At 30.9% G+C, this 16,016-nt stretch overlaps 1 protein-coding gene across 3 annotated transcripts in view; it reads left to right on the top strand.

Moving 5' to 3' along the window:
• Positions 1–13,551, top strand: part of LOC130899344 (5-hydroxytryptamine receptor-like) — a 191,710-nt gene extending 178,159 nt beyond the window's left edge. For 2 of the 3 annotated variants that reach the window (XM_057809235.1, XM_057809246.1), the window contains 3 exons: positions 1,200–1,576; positions 10,067–10,628; positions 11,310–13,551. In XM_057809235.1, coding sequence (XP_057665218.1) covers positions 1,200–1,576; positions 10,067–10,575 — 886 coding nt within the window. In that variant the 3' untranslated portion in view covers positions 10,576–10,628; positions 11,310–13,551. The remainder of the gene's footprint in view (positions 1–1,199; positions 1,577–10,066; positions 10,629–11,309) is intronic. The other variant, XM_057809253.1, reaches the window with a different exon arrangement.
• Positions 13,552–16,016: the final 2,465 nt, after the last annotated feature.

Here is a 16,016-nt window from a genome sequence, read left to right as displayed (position 1 = left end):
TACTATACTTCTTTTTATATGAAGAATGTTTCTATTCCTCTTTCTTTTACTGTAGTTGAGGCCTCTCTCTGTAATGGTTGATCAAACACTTCAGGTCATTTGTAGATGTTGATCACACCGTATAATCTCTGGAACAACAGAACACGACATTATAACTTTCTTCCAAGTGTAATCTCCTTTTTACTCGCACCATTCTGAAATTAAAAAAAAACGGACTTTAAATTGATCCAAATGTAGTGTAGCAAAATTGCCTGAATTAAAAAACTAAGGCAGTTATATTACGTAGAATTTTATACTCTACAACTTTTACCCAACGAGGCTTTTTCAATAGGAGTATCTGTTTTTTAAATATGTGTTCGTAGAAAGCCGCAAAATGTTAGATTGCACCGAAATACAGATTTTTTGGTTCTTAACATTCGATATCGGTTATTCCACCTTAGCGAATTCAAAGTTTCATATATCAGTCAACGCAGAATTAGTTTCCTCCATTTTTAAATAGAATAACATTTTCCGCCCGACGCACTGTTTCCCAGATACAAGCAAAAATCTTGAAATAGTGAAATAATTTGGCGTTTTTTTGGCTACCAAATGCTAGTGGTCTATGAGTATATATCAATGTTTTAAAAATACAAGTTTAATCATCATTGTATTTATGTGGAATTTGACAAATAAACTTAGCTAGGTTAAAAAAGGCTTGTTAAGGTTATAAATATACAATTCTTTTATTAGGTTTGTTGTTGTGATAGCTATAGCGTAAATGCTGCGTGAGGAAATGTTCATTAACCTGCAAATTTTATAGTTAATCTTTATCTTTTCTCTGCAAAAATACAAGTGTAATTTTAATGATGTTAAGTATGCTTTTATCATATTAGAATGTTAGAATGTTATTATCCATTCCATTACCCATTAGATCAATCAAAAAGGTGCAATTAATGCCGGTTACAATTTTAAAATTTAGAAATTTCGACTAAATCGAATTTCAAATTCGAGAATTGTTATTTTTCACAATTTCTATAGAGAAAATTCAAATGAACGCACAGTTCAATTATCTGTTCAAATATTAAATAGATTTCTACCAAAGTACGCTAGAGCTATCTTAAGCTATGATATCTGCTTCAACAAAATATCTGATATCCTTCAATACTATTTTATATACATATGTATTCTGTTAAAAATGCCTGTATATTAATTATTTGCAGGTATTGGGCTGTAACAAACATCGACTATATTCACCAAAGAACCTCTAAACGCATAGGTATAATGATCTTCATCATATGGTTAGTATCTTTCTTTGTCTGCATAGCCCCACTACTTGGATGGAAAGATCCTAATTGGGAGGTGCGACTTAGAGACAAAAAATGTATAGTTAGTCAAGACATCTACTACCAAATATTCGCGACTGCATCTTCCTTTTATCTTCCTCTATTAGTTATCCTTATACTGTATTGGAGAATATTCCAGACAGCACGGAAACGGATCAGGAGAAGGCAGGCATTGAGTAAATCCAACGAAGAAGGAGCTAAGAACCCCGCAGCAGGGGGAATTGCTGGAGGCCTAGCTGCAGCTAGCGGTACAGGTAGCTTACTAATTTTGTGTTAAGTAGGATCTCATTTACATTATTAATACAAAATATTTTCCATACATATTTCCTACATTTATATACTTGATATTGCAAACTTGGTGCCTTGTAGCTTTTTTCTGTTGTAGTGTCTATTATTATCCTTATTTTAGTAAACATGTGAATGTTAATATTAAAACAAATAGCTATTACAAGGAATATACCTTTCTGATACTGAAAATATCAACTCAATTTCCGTTAAGTTATTGAAATTCACTTGAATAGATATGAAGTAAGAGAAAATAAACATATAAGCATCTGGAAAAAGCAGTCAGCAGCAAAAAATACATATATTATCGATCACGTACAAAAAGTTTTCTATTTATATCATCTGTCTATAACAATCAACAACAGATGAGAGAAAATATTGTTTTTCTTTACATTCCTCCATTGTCGTAATTTTTTGAAAAGAAAAACTTCTCATTTAATAATTTCCTACAAGAATATTAACTGAGCTGGATTTATTTTTCAATTTATTGTGTTTACACATACAAGCTTCTTAATATGCAGTGGCATGTTTCAGTTATCTTTTATACTATTCAACATCGCCAGTGACGATTAACTTCTACATCTGTTTAATTAAATGTGTTCTGGTTTGAAATCCGTTGTTCAGTAAATCCAAAAAACTAAGAACGTGCTCAAGAAATATGAACGCGTTGAATTTATATTGTATATTATGTGAAGCTTCCTCTAAATATTAGATAGAAAATATTTTTTTACTGTAGCGTTATTCCAAGATATAATACCATACAAAACGTCTCTTTAGCTAGTAACATATTGTGGGATCAATCGATTTTACTAGAATGATTGCTAACAACTTTTAAGGAAGCTTCAAAGTCCACAGATAAAAATAGGTTCCTTATTATAGAAAATTGGGGAAAAGCCAATTTCAGCAGAAGTGGATTCCATATATCCTTCCCATCCTACCCACATAATTCACCATACTCATGATATTTCGGCCATTTTGGTTCTTTGAGTTTTAAGTACTCATATATATTCAAATAATACATATTCAATATGAGTTTGACCTCATATTCTTGGTGGTTTGTATATAGATAAAAGATTTGTTGGTACGCCTTATAGTCTCGATATATTGCTTTCAAAATGTATTCCTTATAATTAACCAAATATAACTATATGAAATACTAAACGTCGTTGTTTCAATTCTGCAGCATTTGCTAGTGGAATTTTATACACTATTTTTCAAGTTTTTCTTAAAAAATAATAAATATGATTCGATTTTGTTGAACCAGGAACCATTCAAAACTACATATCCTAACAACCCAGCTTCTAAAAATGTCATTTCGTGAGTAACAAGTCATAGCCCTAGAGAAAGGTAGACCATACCAGACCAAATATCAAATTTGATTATAGGTCTTCACGTATCCAGTGAAGCTTCAGTCACTTCAACATCTCAAATTATTGCAATTTATCACTAAGGTTAAACATTACAATGTATTTCGACAGAGTGAAATTTTATCTATACACACCTCACTTGACTTTATTCTTCGGTCGATTTCCTTTTAATTTAATTCTTACAATGAATGACTTAAATAAACTCGCATCAGCAGAAATACTGTCAATATTTTCAACTAGAATAATTTTCCACAATTGTATTTTTGTTTATTTTTATATGAAAAAAAATTAAAAGTGAAATCATCAATGAGGGCCTGTGTATGTTTTGACGAAAGGTCAAGGGTATATTCATATACCTGACAGAGCTTACGTCAATACATACTACGTTGTGAGAGCATCGAAACAATTTTATACCTATTGAACCGAAATGTAGCCATGAAAACACATAATTAGATAACTTTATGGCACATTTAACTTGCCGTTGGTACTTTTTATCCATGATATAAATCACCATGAATGATTGCAGATCGACCGAATACTGAAAACCAAATAAAGTATCAATACTCCATTTATCAAGATCTAATAAGTGAATATCATTGAGAAACTGTAGCTATTTTCTAAATAATTCTTTTAATACCACTTCAAATTTGAAATTGTCCTATTTTGATGCAATAAATAACTCGTTTCTTGGCTAACTGACACTGACACTTCGATTCAATTAGTCCCAATCATATTCCGAGTCCGAGATATTTCAACCTAATTACAAACTCATAATGTATATGAATTTTCTCTACTAGACACCATTCAAGTTAGTCAATAATATGGATGATGAGTACTGAACCATTTATGTAATACTTTTATATAAACAGTTGGTATGGGAAAAAAGGTCCCTACGTTACGGTGCCGACAATATTCATTTTCTCTCGTTCAAGGCACTATACTGCGCATGTTGACACATGCAAGAAACATGTTTATTCACTGATTTACTTTTCTTGAAAGTTCCGATTAAGAAAAAGAATTACTTATTAATAGCTTCTTTGTCGTTTGTTTAACCCTACATCATTAATATTTTAACTCTTTCCTGTCCATTCAACATACTATCAAAGTTCTGTGTCACCAACCTGCAAAAAAAAGGCCACTAATACTTTTATTATTTCAATAAGCAGACTGAATCTTGATAAGTTAATGGAAACTGAAATCATTAGAACTAGTAGGTACTATTTTTTACGATGATTTCATAGCTGTGAAACTAATAATGACAGCAGGAAGCAGTTTTCACTATTCCAGTTGTTCTATAGAGCAAAATACCTTATGGGATAAGGATTTGTTAATGGAACTTTTAGCCTAGAAAGTGAATTCAAAAAACATATCAATTAATCTTTGGTAAGTTATAGAAAAATGTGTAGATTAATCATGTATGGCACATAACACCCTTTGGGCGTTCTCTATTCTTCAATATGATCATTTTAACTTTAAACAATCTTGGAAAGGTACATTCATTTTCGGTCCAACGAATATTAGTAAGATTCTCTCAATAAATTGGACTGAGGTTTTCTGGTGATTTCTATAGTTTCATCTACATGAAAATGGATTTATCAGCGAAAGCATAAAGTTATAAGAAGTTAAAGGATGCAAAATATGTATACCTATCTATATTGATCGTCTATTTCATTTTTTCCTGATGCTTAGTGAGACCTGTACACAATCCTTCTTCATCCGAAAATTCTATTAAATTTTAATTTCAAAACCTGGCACAAGTAGGCGTAATATTAACAATTCAATAAATATTATATATAAATATTATATATATAAAAATCTCGTCTAAGTGAATTTTAAATTCGTGGGAGAAATGCAAAATACAATTAGAATAACTGTTCTTGATTAAACTCGTTACATCAACTAATTAATCACTACGGGGATGAAAAATTAGTTCAGCATGGATTGGAAAGAGGAGTTTTCCTAAAAGTATTTTGTATCTAATAGAAATAGAAAACTCATTTTCAACGCACCACAATTTCAAAATAATGCTTAGAGAAATGGAAGCTTTTTTCTCACTGAGAAATTAATGAGATACCACTATTTGTCGTAACGACTATTATTGAAAAATCGCACGATAAATATTTTGGGAGTGACACACAAAAGAAATTAATTTGAATAGTATCTCAAAGAAGTTGATTATTTAGAAAATTACGCACTGATCTTATCAAACTTCACTCAAGCCAGTGGTGTACTATGTTGGCCAAATGATGATCGTCCTATAATAGAAAGTCAATTAAATTATGAACAGTTACAAAAATGGGTAGTATTAATACAATAATTTTAAAAATAAATATAGAATACTTAGATGAAGGTGCGTGAGATAACAAGAGGACTCGACCGAAGGAAAATGCTATATCGGAAGAATATAAGGCGGCGAGACAAGAGCTGCGTGAAACCAAAGCTCAAAGAAAGATTTACTGCTGAAAAAAGTTATGTCAAGATATCAATGAAGGCGCTATGAAATCTTTGCGCAAGAAGAAAGCCCCGACACCGGATGACATACCAAACGATGTGTTGAAAGTGGTTGTTTGATATAACCTTAGTTTGCTGTTATAAATATTTGATTCTTTTTTGCTAATAGGAGTTTTCTATTCACGAAGGGAAGTTGGGTGCTATGTCATCAGCAAGTATAATAGCGGCCCTTCGCTGTCATTATCACCTCGACCTGTGTATGACAGATACAACCGGAAAGTTGTTGAGAGTAGCTTATCAGGTCTAGATTACAGTCCTTGATAGAAGTGTTTAAAGCATGGCTTCAAGATAATATAGAAAAAGAAAAGAGTGGTCTACCATAGATGCGTTACAGGAAGTAGTAGAGACGGACAAAGAGATGAATTCGGCAATATAGTGTGACACGCTTTACGCATTGGAGTACAATTTCCACATACCATATTTTGAACAGTTACTTGAGGAATATATATATATATATATATATATATATATATATGTATATATAATTATTCAGTTATTCCGTTGAAACTTCTTGCTTTGGAAAAATAGGCAATATACCTGAGAAAGGCAGAGGTTTTCAGGGTGAAAATAACACAGGAGAAAAGGACTCGCATGATAGAAAAATGGAAAAATTCTTTTGAGCTAGATCAAAGAGGAAGATGGACGAAGCGATTGACACGTGCAAACTTGGATAGAAAGGCACAATGGCGCAGTTTTCACACTATTTGCAAATGACAGGACAGAGGGGTTCTTCCAAATGCCTCTAATGCGAAGAAGATCAGGATGATGCTCTGCTTAAGTTTTTTTACTTATGAACGGTGAACAGAGAGGAATTGGAGTTGCAAATCGGCGAACTATCAGCAGACATTCTCATGGTGAAGATGTTAAGAGGAGAGAATCACTGTTATCTGATTTATCAATACATTAAAGGAGTACTGCGCATCAAATAGACTGACCTAAACTGGACCTGCGATTTCAACAAGACAAAGGAAGGAGAGAGCCCGAGGAGTGAAAGATGGAACCTAGCTCGAAGTAATGTATTAAACAGATCCACGATGGTTTGGCGGAGGTTTGATGAACTTACGAGCACAAAAATGCTGCGCATAAATGCATTTCCGCTGCGGAAAAAAATTCAAATTTGTTGTTTGTACGTCACGATAACCAAAATTCACTCGGAAGGTTTTTAACCTTTGAACTTTTCCTTATTATGATTGAAAATCATTCATACGTTACTAGTTATGAAAAACTCTATATTTTTAAGCAGTTCAATTCATGCATCCAAAAAAAACTACCGTTTTTGTTCTTTGTGGGTCATTTTCACTCACTCCATCCGAATCTATTTAAAAAGTGTTGAATACGCTCAGGATGTTTCTACAATAAGATATTGATATCAATATTTTCTACTTTATAGTTAAATTGTGAACAGTGCTTAATCCTTTTTTTAATAGATATTTCCACTTAAAGGTCTCCTCAATCTTTTTTCGCCATGTTGTATTTTTTCTATGGCACTAGTTTTTGTAAATTTGATTTCGTGATATAATTCATAACTTAATCTAGTATACTTTTCAATGGATTGGCGTTTTTGCCTAATATTTGTTGGATTAAATGCCAAAAAGTTAATCGAAGTCCTTTTCTTATCCGATAAATTCCAATCTTGTTCCCCTAACCGTAAAGACCAAAATGAAAATCAATCAGATTAAGTGCAAAAGATTTCATCTAAAAATGGCACATTATGAGGCAATTAACTTTCAAAAATTGAATGCTGCTTGATAAAATTTTCTAATATATTTTCTCTGCAAATAGTTAATTTATTAGCTACAGAACGAAATATATTGTTTTACTCACCTCAATGTGCACATATCAGTTAATAATAGTCGATGAATATTAAATTAAATTAAATTTCTACTAAGAAAAAAAATTAAGGATTGTGTATAAGTAATAATTTCAGATTTTGATTAAAATAGCTATTCTACTAGTGTTTTCCATGCCAGTTTTGATTTAATTCTCGTACCCCATCTGCCTAAGCATAATTCAAATTTTATATTTATTATTATTATTATTATTATAATATATTATATTAGGGCATCAAATGACGTGGGTCAACTGTGATAAACGTAAATCTTTCGAAGTATTCAAAACTTTGCAGAATTCCATTGTAATAAATCACCTCGATATACTCTGGAACACATATACATATCGGCTTAACTATTGAATATTCATCTATTGCGTTTCACATAACATTACTGATAGACAGAATTCACAAGTTAGACCAAGTTATACATCAAAATGTAGGTATGTTTAGAAATGTCCAATGGCTCTTTCTCTCCCTCTCTCTCTCTCTCTCTTTCTCTCTCTCTCTCTCTCTCTCTCTCTCTCTCTCTCCCTCTGTAGTGATGCAATGAAACTATTTGTGAAAGAAAAACTATTGTAATGTTTTTCTTATTTTATTTTTTTGAACTATTTATTACAGTGCACAGTGCAACTATGCATTTGGTTTATATACCTGAAATTTAGTATTTCCCATATTTTTTTGGTTAAGCTGTTCTTCTATTGTTCTATTTAATTAAAAATTTATACCTTAGATATCTTATTAAAACGACCGTCCATGGAAAATATCCTTTTTCAAAAAAAACTACTTTAAGTATTTTGATGAACTAAAATTAATAAACCATCTTTATTACGATAATTTAACTGTATTATCATAATTTACGTTTATGCAGCTTGAACTTACATTGACTTTTCAAGTTTTTTTGTGAAAAACACGAGAAAAATTTTAATTATATTCATTATATATATATATATATATATATATATATATATATATATATATATATATATATATATATATATATATATATATATATATATATATTAATTCATAAAGAAATCTCTCAAAATCGCTCAAAGGTTTATAGTTTACATTCAATTAATAATTACCTACGGGCTCGTGCCAGATTACGAGAAAAAAAATTTTCAGTTTCATTCTTTTAAATATTTGTTTATACTTTATGAAAGTATTATTGTCTTCGATACTCATGAATTGTAAAAACCAGAAAGTTAATAATGAAATAAAATTCAGTATCGGGATAGCATTAATAGCACTATGAACAAAAATCGAAACGTTCCTAATTTTCAGAACAAACCTTATAAGGTTCAAATATTATGACCGGGGATTTACGATCTTGGACTCGGAAATATTCCTAAGAAAAATTTATTGTAAATAGAAGGGTACTTACTCCTCTTACATGGAAAAGAGGGTTTTGGTTTGCCTAATAACCCTGTATCCCTTTTATACGGCTGCTCCTATCAAAAAAGTGACCTAAGTAAAAGTTGTTGGAAATAGGGTGTGGAATCAATTTATTCATTTTACGAAATAATAGGGTTACAATTAGAAAAAAAGTTTTTTCTGGGCCACCGTGAACTTCAAAATTAAAATTTAAATACAGAAATCGATTCCTCGTGAAAAAATAATGGGGTTTAACGCTCAACTTTTTTTCGTACGGCTAACTGTCTGACCGTATAACTACAATGTCCACACTTTGGTATTTCGCAGTGTGCGGTAGGGTGAATTTATACACACTGTATCATATTTACTCAATTTATTTCCACACTTGCACTAGATATACTCATTATTTATAATAATTAACTATTCACTACTTATATAATTCATTTTAAATTGACCGGTTACTTTTCAATATTTCGATCCGTCTACTATGACATTGAATTATATACTGATTTCTCCATGCTAAAAAAGCACGTATTTATAGAATAAAAATTTCTTGAATAATTCTAGAAAGTAAACAAATAAACAATAAAATTAAAAGGCCCTCCTAGAAATTGGTTTTTGAAAACAATATAAGCAAATCGCCATTGTCAAAAAACAATTTCAAACGGTTTCCTAGAACTAGCGCACTCACCTAACTTTAAACTCTCCCATCATAATCGGACAGGACTGACTTTACAGTTCATGTCATATACACTCTGAATGTAACTCCGAATTAGATTTTTGTGACTAGCAGAATTACGGCCATCGGCAAAGGCATCGCTTTTATAAATAAAACTAAATCGAGCATGGTATACAAAGTAATGAAGAACTCGAGCCTTCCGTCAAACGTTTAAGGTGAATTGGTTAATGAAGTGAATACTTTCAAAGTGTTCTATTCATAATTATACGAAAAACTGATACGTCTAAATCCCATAATAAAAATGTTCAGAAGAATGAACTTTTGCTTTTTCTCCATTCATGGTACTATTGGAAGTGAAATTGGTACGATTTTAAATGTGAACGTTTCCAAAAAATAAATGCCATCCATTTCTGCAAACTTCAAATTTTGGTTTAATTCCTCTCAACAAATTGTAGCAGTATCAAGGAAAATAATTAAACAAACGATATGATTTATTTTAAAATGAAGAATTATCTTCCAAAACTTTTCTCGTCCGCTTTAAATTATCTATTATAGCAAATAATCTCTGATACATCTTTATTTTCTCAATTCAATGAAATGAAGTTTGTTACGGTTCTAGAGAATATCACGAAGTGTCAAATAGTAACCTATTTTATAAACAGATTTTATTCAAGTTTTAAAATTCTTTTTATTGCAGGTGGCATAGCAGCAGCTGTGGTAACTGTTATCGGACGCCCTCTACCTACAATATCTGAAACAACTACTGCATTTACAAACATATCTTCGAATAATAGTAGCCCTGAAAAAACTTCATTTGCTAATGGACTGGAGGCGGATCTGCCGACAACTGCAGAATGTAGTGTCGCGTATCAACCGCATCAGTATCCCATTAAAAGAAAAACAAGGGACGGTATGGACTCGAAGAGGGAAAGAAAAGCTGCGAAAACCTTGGCAATTATCACAGGAGCGTTTGTTCTGTGCTGGTTGCCATTTTTTATTATGGCTGTTCTATTGCCAATCAATCCTAATCTATTTGATAAATACTTAGTATCAATTTGTCTTTGGTTGGGATATTTCAATTCAACACTTAATCCTATTATTTACACGATTTTCAGTCCAGAATTCAGACATGCTTTTAAAAAAATTCTGTGCGGTAGAAATTATGCCAGACGAAATAGACATTTTGGTATAAGAAATTTTCAATGATGGAGGCCAAGTGGTCGCTTACCTTCAGATGCAGATCCGCCAGTAGCAGCGAGGTGAGTACTATTATTCATTTATAGCGTTTTAATCAACTGATTATCCATCAACAAACAACAAAATAAAAGTCGTCACTGACCGTCATGTGTATCTGTGTTAGATCGGTTCAAAATGTCACTCAACTCGAGCAAGCATTCTATAAAAATAGACGCCGAATTTTTTTCAATACTTGGAAGTAGGTCTACCGAAACAGAATCAATTATGTTGTTTGACATGGCGCGGCTCTGGGTCACTCTTTAGTCACTGAAACCCATAATGCTTTCGCCTAAATGATTATCAAATGCAAAGAAAATTCTTTACATCTACAAAAAATATTCTTCATTCTTTTCTCTTAGCTTTTGTTTGTCTTAGATATTACCAAATAAATATATTATGATTGTTTCAAAAGATAAATGAAAATATTAAAGATACAATTGGTCAATTTTGTCACTTATCCTCAATTTTTGTTTAAACACTTCCATGTCAACAACTTTGTCAATAATTTTATTCCTAAATACCTTAATAACTACGATAATATCTACTACAACGTCACCAGAATACTATACATATAAATATGATTATCTATTGACGCATTTTTGGCACTTACATTATTCTATTGTATAGGTACTATTGTCCATTGTTTATACTACCTTTGCTATACTCCAGAAGGCAGTGATGCATAAGTTTTATGCTTGTTTCAGATTAGCCGCAATAGTTGCAGCACCTGCAGTTGCGAGCGGATCAAGAAATGTTACATTCAAATGTGACTGATCCGAAGGTAGGAGATCACTTAACACGATCTCACCGAATATAGACATGGATAACAGCAGTACAAGTAGCGAAAACAGGAGAGTTATACTTGAAATGCAAAGTTTTTAAACTGCGATATTTTAGTTTCGTCTTAATTTAAAATATAAAATAGTTATTTTCCTAACAAGTGCGGAAAGTGATACTTTCCCGCACGCGACTGCAGTTGTCCCGAACGACGCGGAGCGGAGTTCGGGCATGCGGTCAAGTGCGGGAAAGACACTTTACACATGTGTTAGGAACATTATTTTTTCTACGACCGTATATACAAAAAAGCATACCAAACCATTTTTCAAAAATTATTTTAATCCAACAAACATAACAATATAAAAAACTGTAACTAAAAACTACTAATTATTATAAATATTAATATTGAAAACACAATTTGTTGCATTCTGTAGACTAGTAAGAATTGCCGATCCAGTGGAGTTATTTGGTTTCAACTGGAGGGTAGATAACGTCGATGAGGATGGATGGCATCGGTTGCAGGTCGATAAAGATGACGATGACGGTGACGGCAACGGTTTTAAGTCAGTTGGCAGGTAACAGCTCGGAATTAGTTTCATTTGCAGCCTTCAAAATGGCTTCGGGAAGTTCTTCCTCGGTTGATGATGAATTAATATTATTGTATCGGATTCGGTTTAATGTGGTTTAATTTAGAAGAAGATTGCACTTATTCGGTCACTTCCAAGACGTTTGGAACAACTTTGACGTTTTAGTAACAATTACATGGTTATATAAAAAATATCTGTATTATTTTATATTTTCAAAAAATTAAAAATGCTACAAAAAGCTAGAAAAGGTTTAAATTTTGTTTGATGGACTATTTCGTAAATATTTATTTACCTGTAGTAACAATAGTTATAATCTCAAAAGTGAAAAACTATCTAATATGGTCAAAATGTGCATCATTTTACTTTCCCGCACTAGTGCGGGAAAGTGACACTTTCAAAACTAAAATGCGTGCGGGAAAGTGGGTTAAAACGCACGGTCGTAGAAAAAAAATATATTAGACTCACAAAACGGGAAAGCGGGTATCCTTATGACTAATTACATTTATATAAATATATCAATATCTAATTAATTACTATCTTCAAACGCTTCAATATCTGTTTGGCTCAATTGACAGTTTGTAAAAATGTAACTACATATAACTCAGGATTAACTTCAACATATTTATTTAAATAGAAATCATCAATCATTTACATTTTTGTTAATAGTTTGAAATAGTCCTATGTTACTTCATGAAATTTTCATTCTACTCATATCGATTTTAACCTTGTTTGTATCAATAAACAGAGAAGTGTAGTTTTGATCATTAACAGCAGAAAGGCGCGATACGTAACATGTGAAAACACTTTCACCCTAATAAAGGAATTTTGTTTGCTCCGCTGTTCACTACTAGTTCTAGCTTCAACTAAAACGTGAATTTTCTCTTACGCTCAATTTTGCACGAAACAAGGTTTTCACTTCACAAAAATAGCTGTTAATAACTCTTGTTATCAGCAAGGATTTCACAAGCAGTGTCTGAAGTAATTTTATGTGGAACATTCTGTGGAATGGTAGTGTTTATCTACTCATTTACGATTGAAGTACTACTAACGAATAGAAGTGTTTGTTTTGCTGAAGGATATTTTGAATGGAATCAATATATTTTTCATGCAAAAAATTAAAAGCAAAGCATCTAAAACTGTAAACTTTATTCTTTTAATGAGAATGTATTATACTCAAAGCATTCTAGGTATTCGAAGATTTCTAATATCTATACACGGGTTCAAAGTTTTCCTAAATGATTTCCATATCGAATACTGGACTCGCAAATATGCACGATCGAACACACAATCTCATAATATAAACTAACAACAGTTATTGAGTTTCAAACAAATGAGCTCATTGGGAATATTTGATATCCACCGTTTTATTCCACTATATAAATGAGCGTTAAACAAGTTTCAAGTGACCTAAAAAGCTATGGTCCACCAGAATAGATAGGTCAGTATATTTCAATAATTACATATCGCAAACTTGATATTCGGAAACTTTTGGAAAACTCTCTGAACAATACCTATATAACAAACAACACTAGAAATAAACGATTTTTAGAACGAAATGAATATTTTAGCCAATACTTCAGGTTTGAACATAAAATATATAAAATATATATATATATATATATATATATATATATATATATATATATATATATATATTTCCGAAATGATTATCGATGTAATAATTTCATGTCCATTACTTCATACATTTATTTGTGATGTAAAAACTTGTATATATGTATATATTTATGGGATATATTGAACTCTCAATTTATCTATGTACAATAAATATAAATATTTTTATATATTCAAAATATTTGTAACCTCTATCCAATATTTGAAAGAACCAGGTTATTGTAAATAAACTATGTTATATAAGAAATATATGTAAATATTTTGTATATATCTATTTTAGAATATATTGTGAATAATAAGTATAAAACATCAACTATCTGCAATAATGTTATTAAACGTTAAATGTAAAAAATCTCTATATCTATTAAATAATATGTGGTTTTATCTATCTCGATATCTAGTTAAAATTTGTGATGTACAATCATTTACATGGGGAAAATGTTGATCAAAATAACGTTTCTTTTTCCATAAACAAGCTTTGAATCGTACTATCAAAGTACTTTTTTCATCGGATGCACAATAATTTAATCAAAAACTATATCAATTGGTGACTTCACTACCTATGTTAGCTTACAATGTGGAAACTGAACGTTAGCTGTTGTGATCTAGTTATATTTGCATTAAAAATTTAATTTTAATCAGTCCTCTGATTATATTCTGCGAAACTACCATAAACACTTTAGACAATTATTGATACCATTGAAAAGATTTTTCAATATATAAGAGAGGTGTCATTTATTATCGAATCTCGTTGGAAAATATCAACAACGATAACCAGGTAACGACGCTTGTCATATTAAATAAGTTCAGACTGGCTTATGTATGTCTGATGCTGTGAGAACTTATGACTAGCACTGTTGACTAGCACTGTATGTCTGTTAACTGTGATACATCCAAGACCATTCCTCATGTACCCGCATTGCAGTAAAATTATTTGTTCATCAATTATTCGATTTTATTAAACTTTCAGCTATATTGATCTTGAAAACATTTTACAGATATAGAAAATTGAAAACAGTATACATTTAATGCAATCAGTATCCAAATACTCCTTACACACAAATAACTATTTGAAGAAAAACTGCTTAATGAAATCACCATTTACACTAAGTCTTCTAAATCCTCTGAAATAACCAATAAAACTTGCAGCGATACCATTTGATTCTTACCGTTGTTTTGAATGAAAAATCACGATATTATCGCCTGATATACTAGTACGGTTATTCCTCATCTTTTATTTGCTATAATCTAGTCACATCTTCAACTTCTCAGTTTTCTAGGCAATGGAGAGTTACATAATTACATACTACATACTATACGTATGAAGTACTTGGCGATTAAACATTTGAATACATATTACCTACAAAATCTGTTAACTCTAATGAAAAAATGCCCTATCTTGATAAAAATTAGCTTTTACAAAAGTTCTGGAAGTTTCAGAAACGGTGTATTGAAGTAATGATAATAATAATTTCATTGCTCTATACGAATATCCTGAAATTCGAGATAATCAAACTTCCTACTTAATATGAGAAAACAAAGTGTCAATTTCCATTTAAAGGTTCCATACAATTAACAAAATATGGGAAACAACCGATATTAATTCTTAACTTTTTTATATGCACACGTAAATCATGGTTTAATCGACATAGGTATTATTGATTAGGAATATTTGTTCTCCTTGTTTGTCACATCATGTGTATACATATTGATATTTGCTCTTTTGTTTAAATAGAAATCGCAATATATTTCACCTTAGTTCGTCACTCTTGTGGGTCAAAAGTAAATCATTTCAAAACAAAGATAAAAACGATCTATTCTGGTGACATCAACAAATGAAGCTATTTGATGAAATTGATAGAAGAATTCCTTTAATGGAAAGTGCTTCTCAATGTAGTCCTGCACGCAGGTTATAGTAAATACTATGTTAATTTTTTTATTATATCATCGACATTCTTTTGAGCCCAAAGATTGTCGAGGATTAAATTATTCATTGAACTAAATTCATTAAAAACATAAAAGATACATTGATCAAATGTATTCATGAATTTAGTTTTTTATGTTAAGTATCCCAAAAATGTAATAAAAATGAATATACAATAATCATATCTCGTTTAGTTTTTTCTACTCCTTTTTATACTTCAAAATCGCATTGATCCAGTAGGTCATAAACAAAAACGCTCACATGAATGTGCCAATAATCTACTAACTATAATAATTAATTTATTATAATTAAGGTATTTTATCTCATGAGATTCTAGTTATTTTTATCAATTTATTGTTAATTTGCAGTATAATATGTAACAGGTAAAGCGAGTATAAAGTTTTCTATTTCAGTTAGATTCAATTTTCTTTTTTCGCCAGATAATTTACGGTTTTTATCAAACATATAGTTTATAGGTTAGTTATAATTAG

This window comes from Diorhabda carinulata, chromosome 1, assembly GCF_026250575.1.
Source record: "Diorhabda carinulata isolate Delta chromosome 1, icDioCari1.1, whole genome shotgun sequence".
Lineage (NCBI taxonomy): Eukaryota > Metazoa > Arthropoda > Insecta > Coleoptera > Chrysomelidae > Diorhabda > Diorhabda carinulata.
This window is presented reverse-complemented; position numbering and strand designations above follow the sequence as displayed.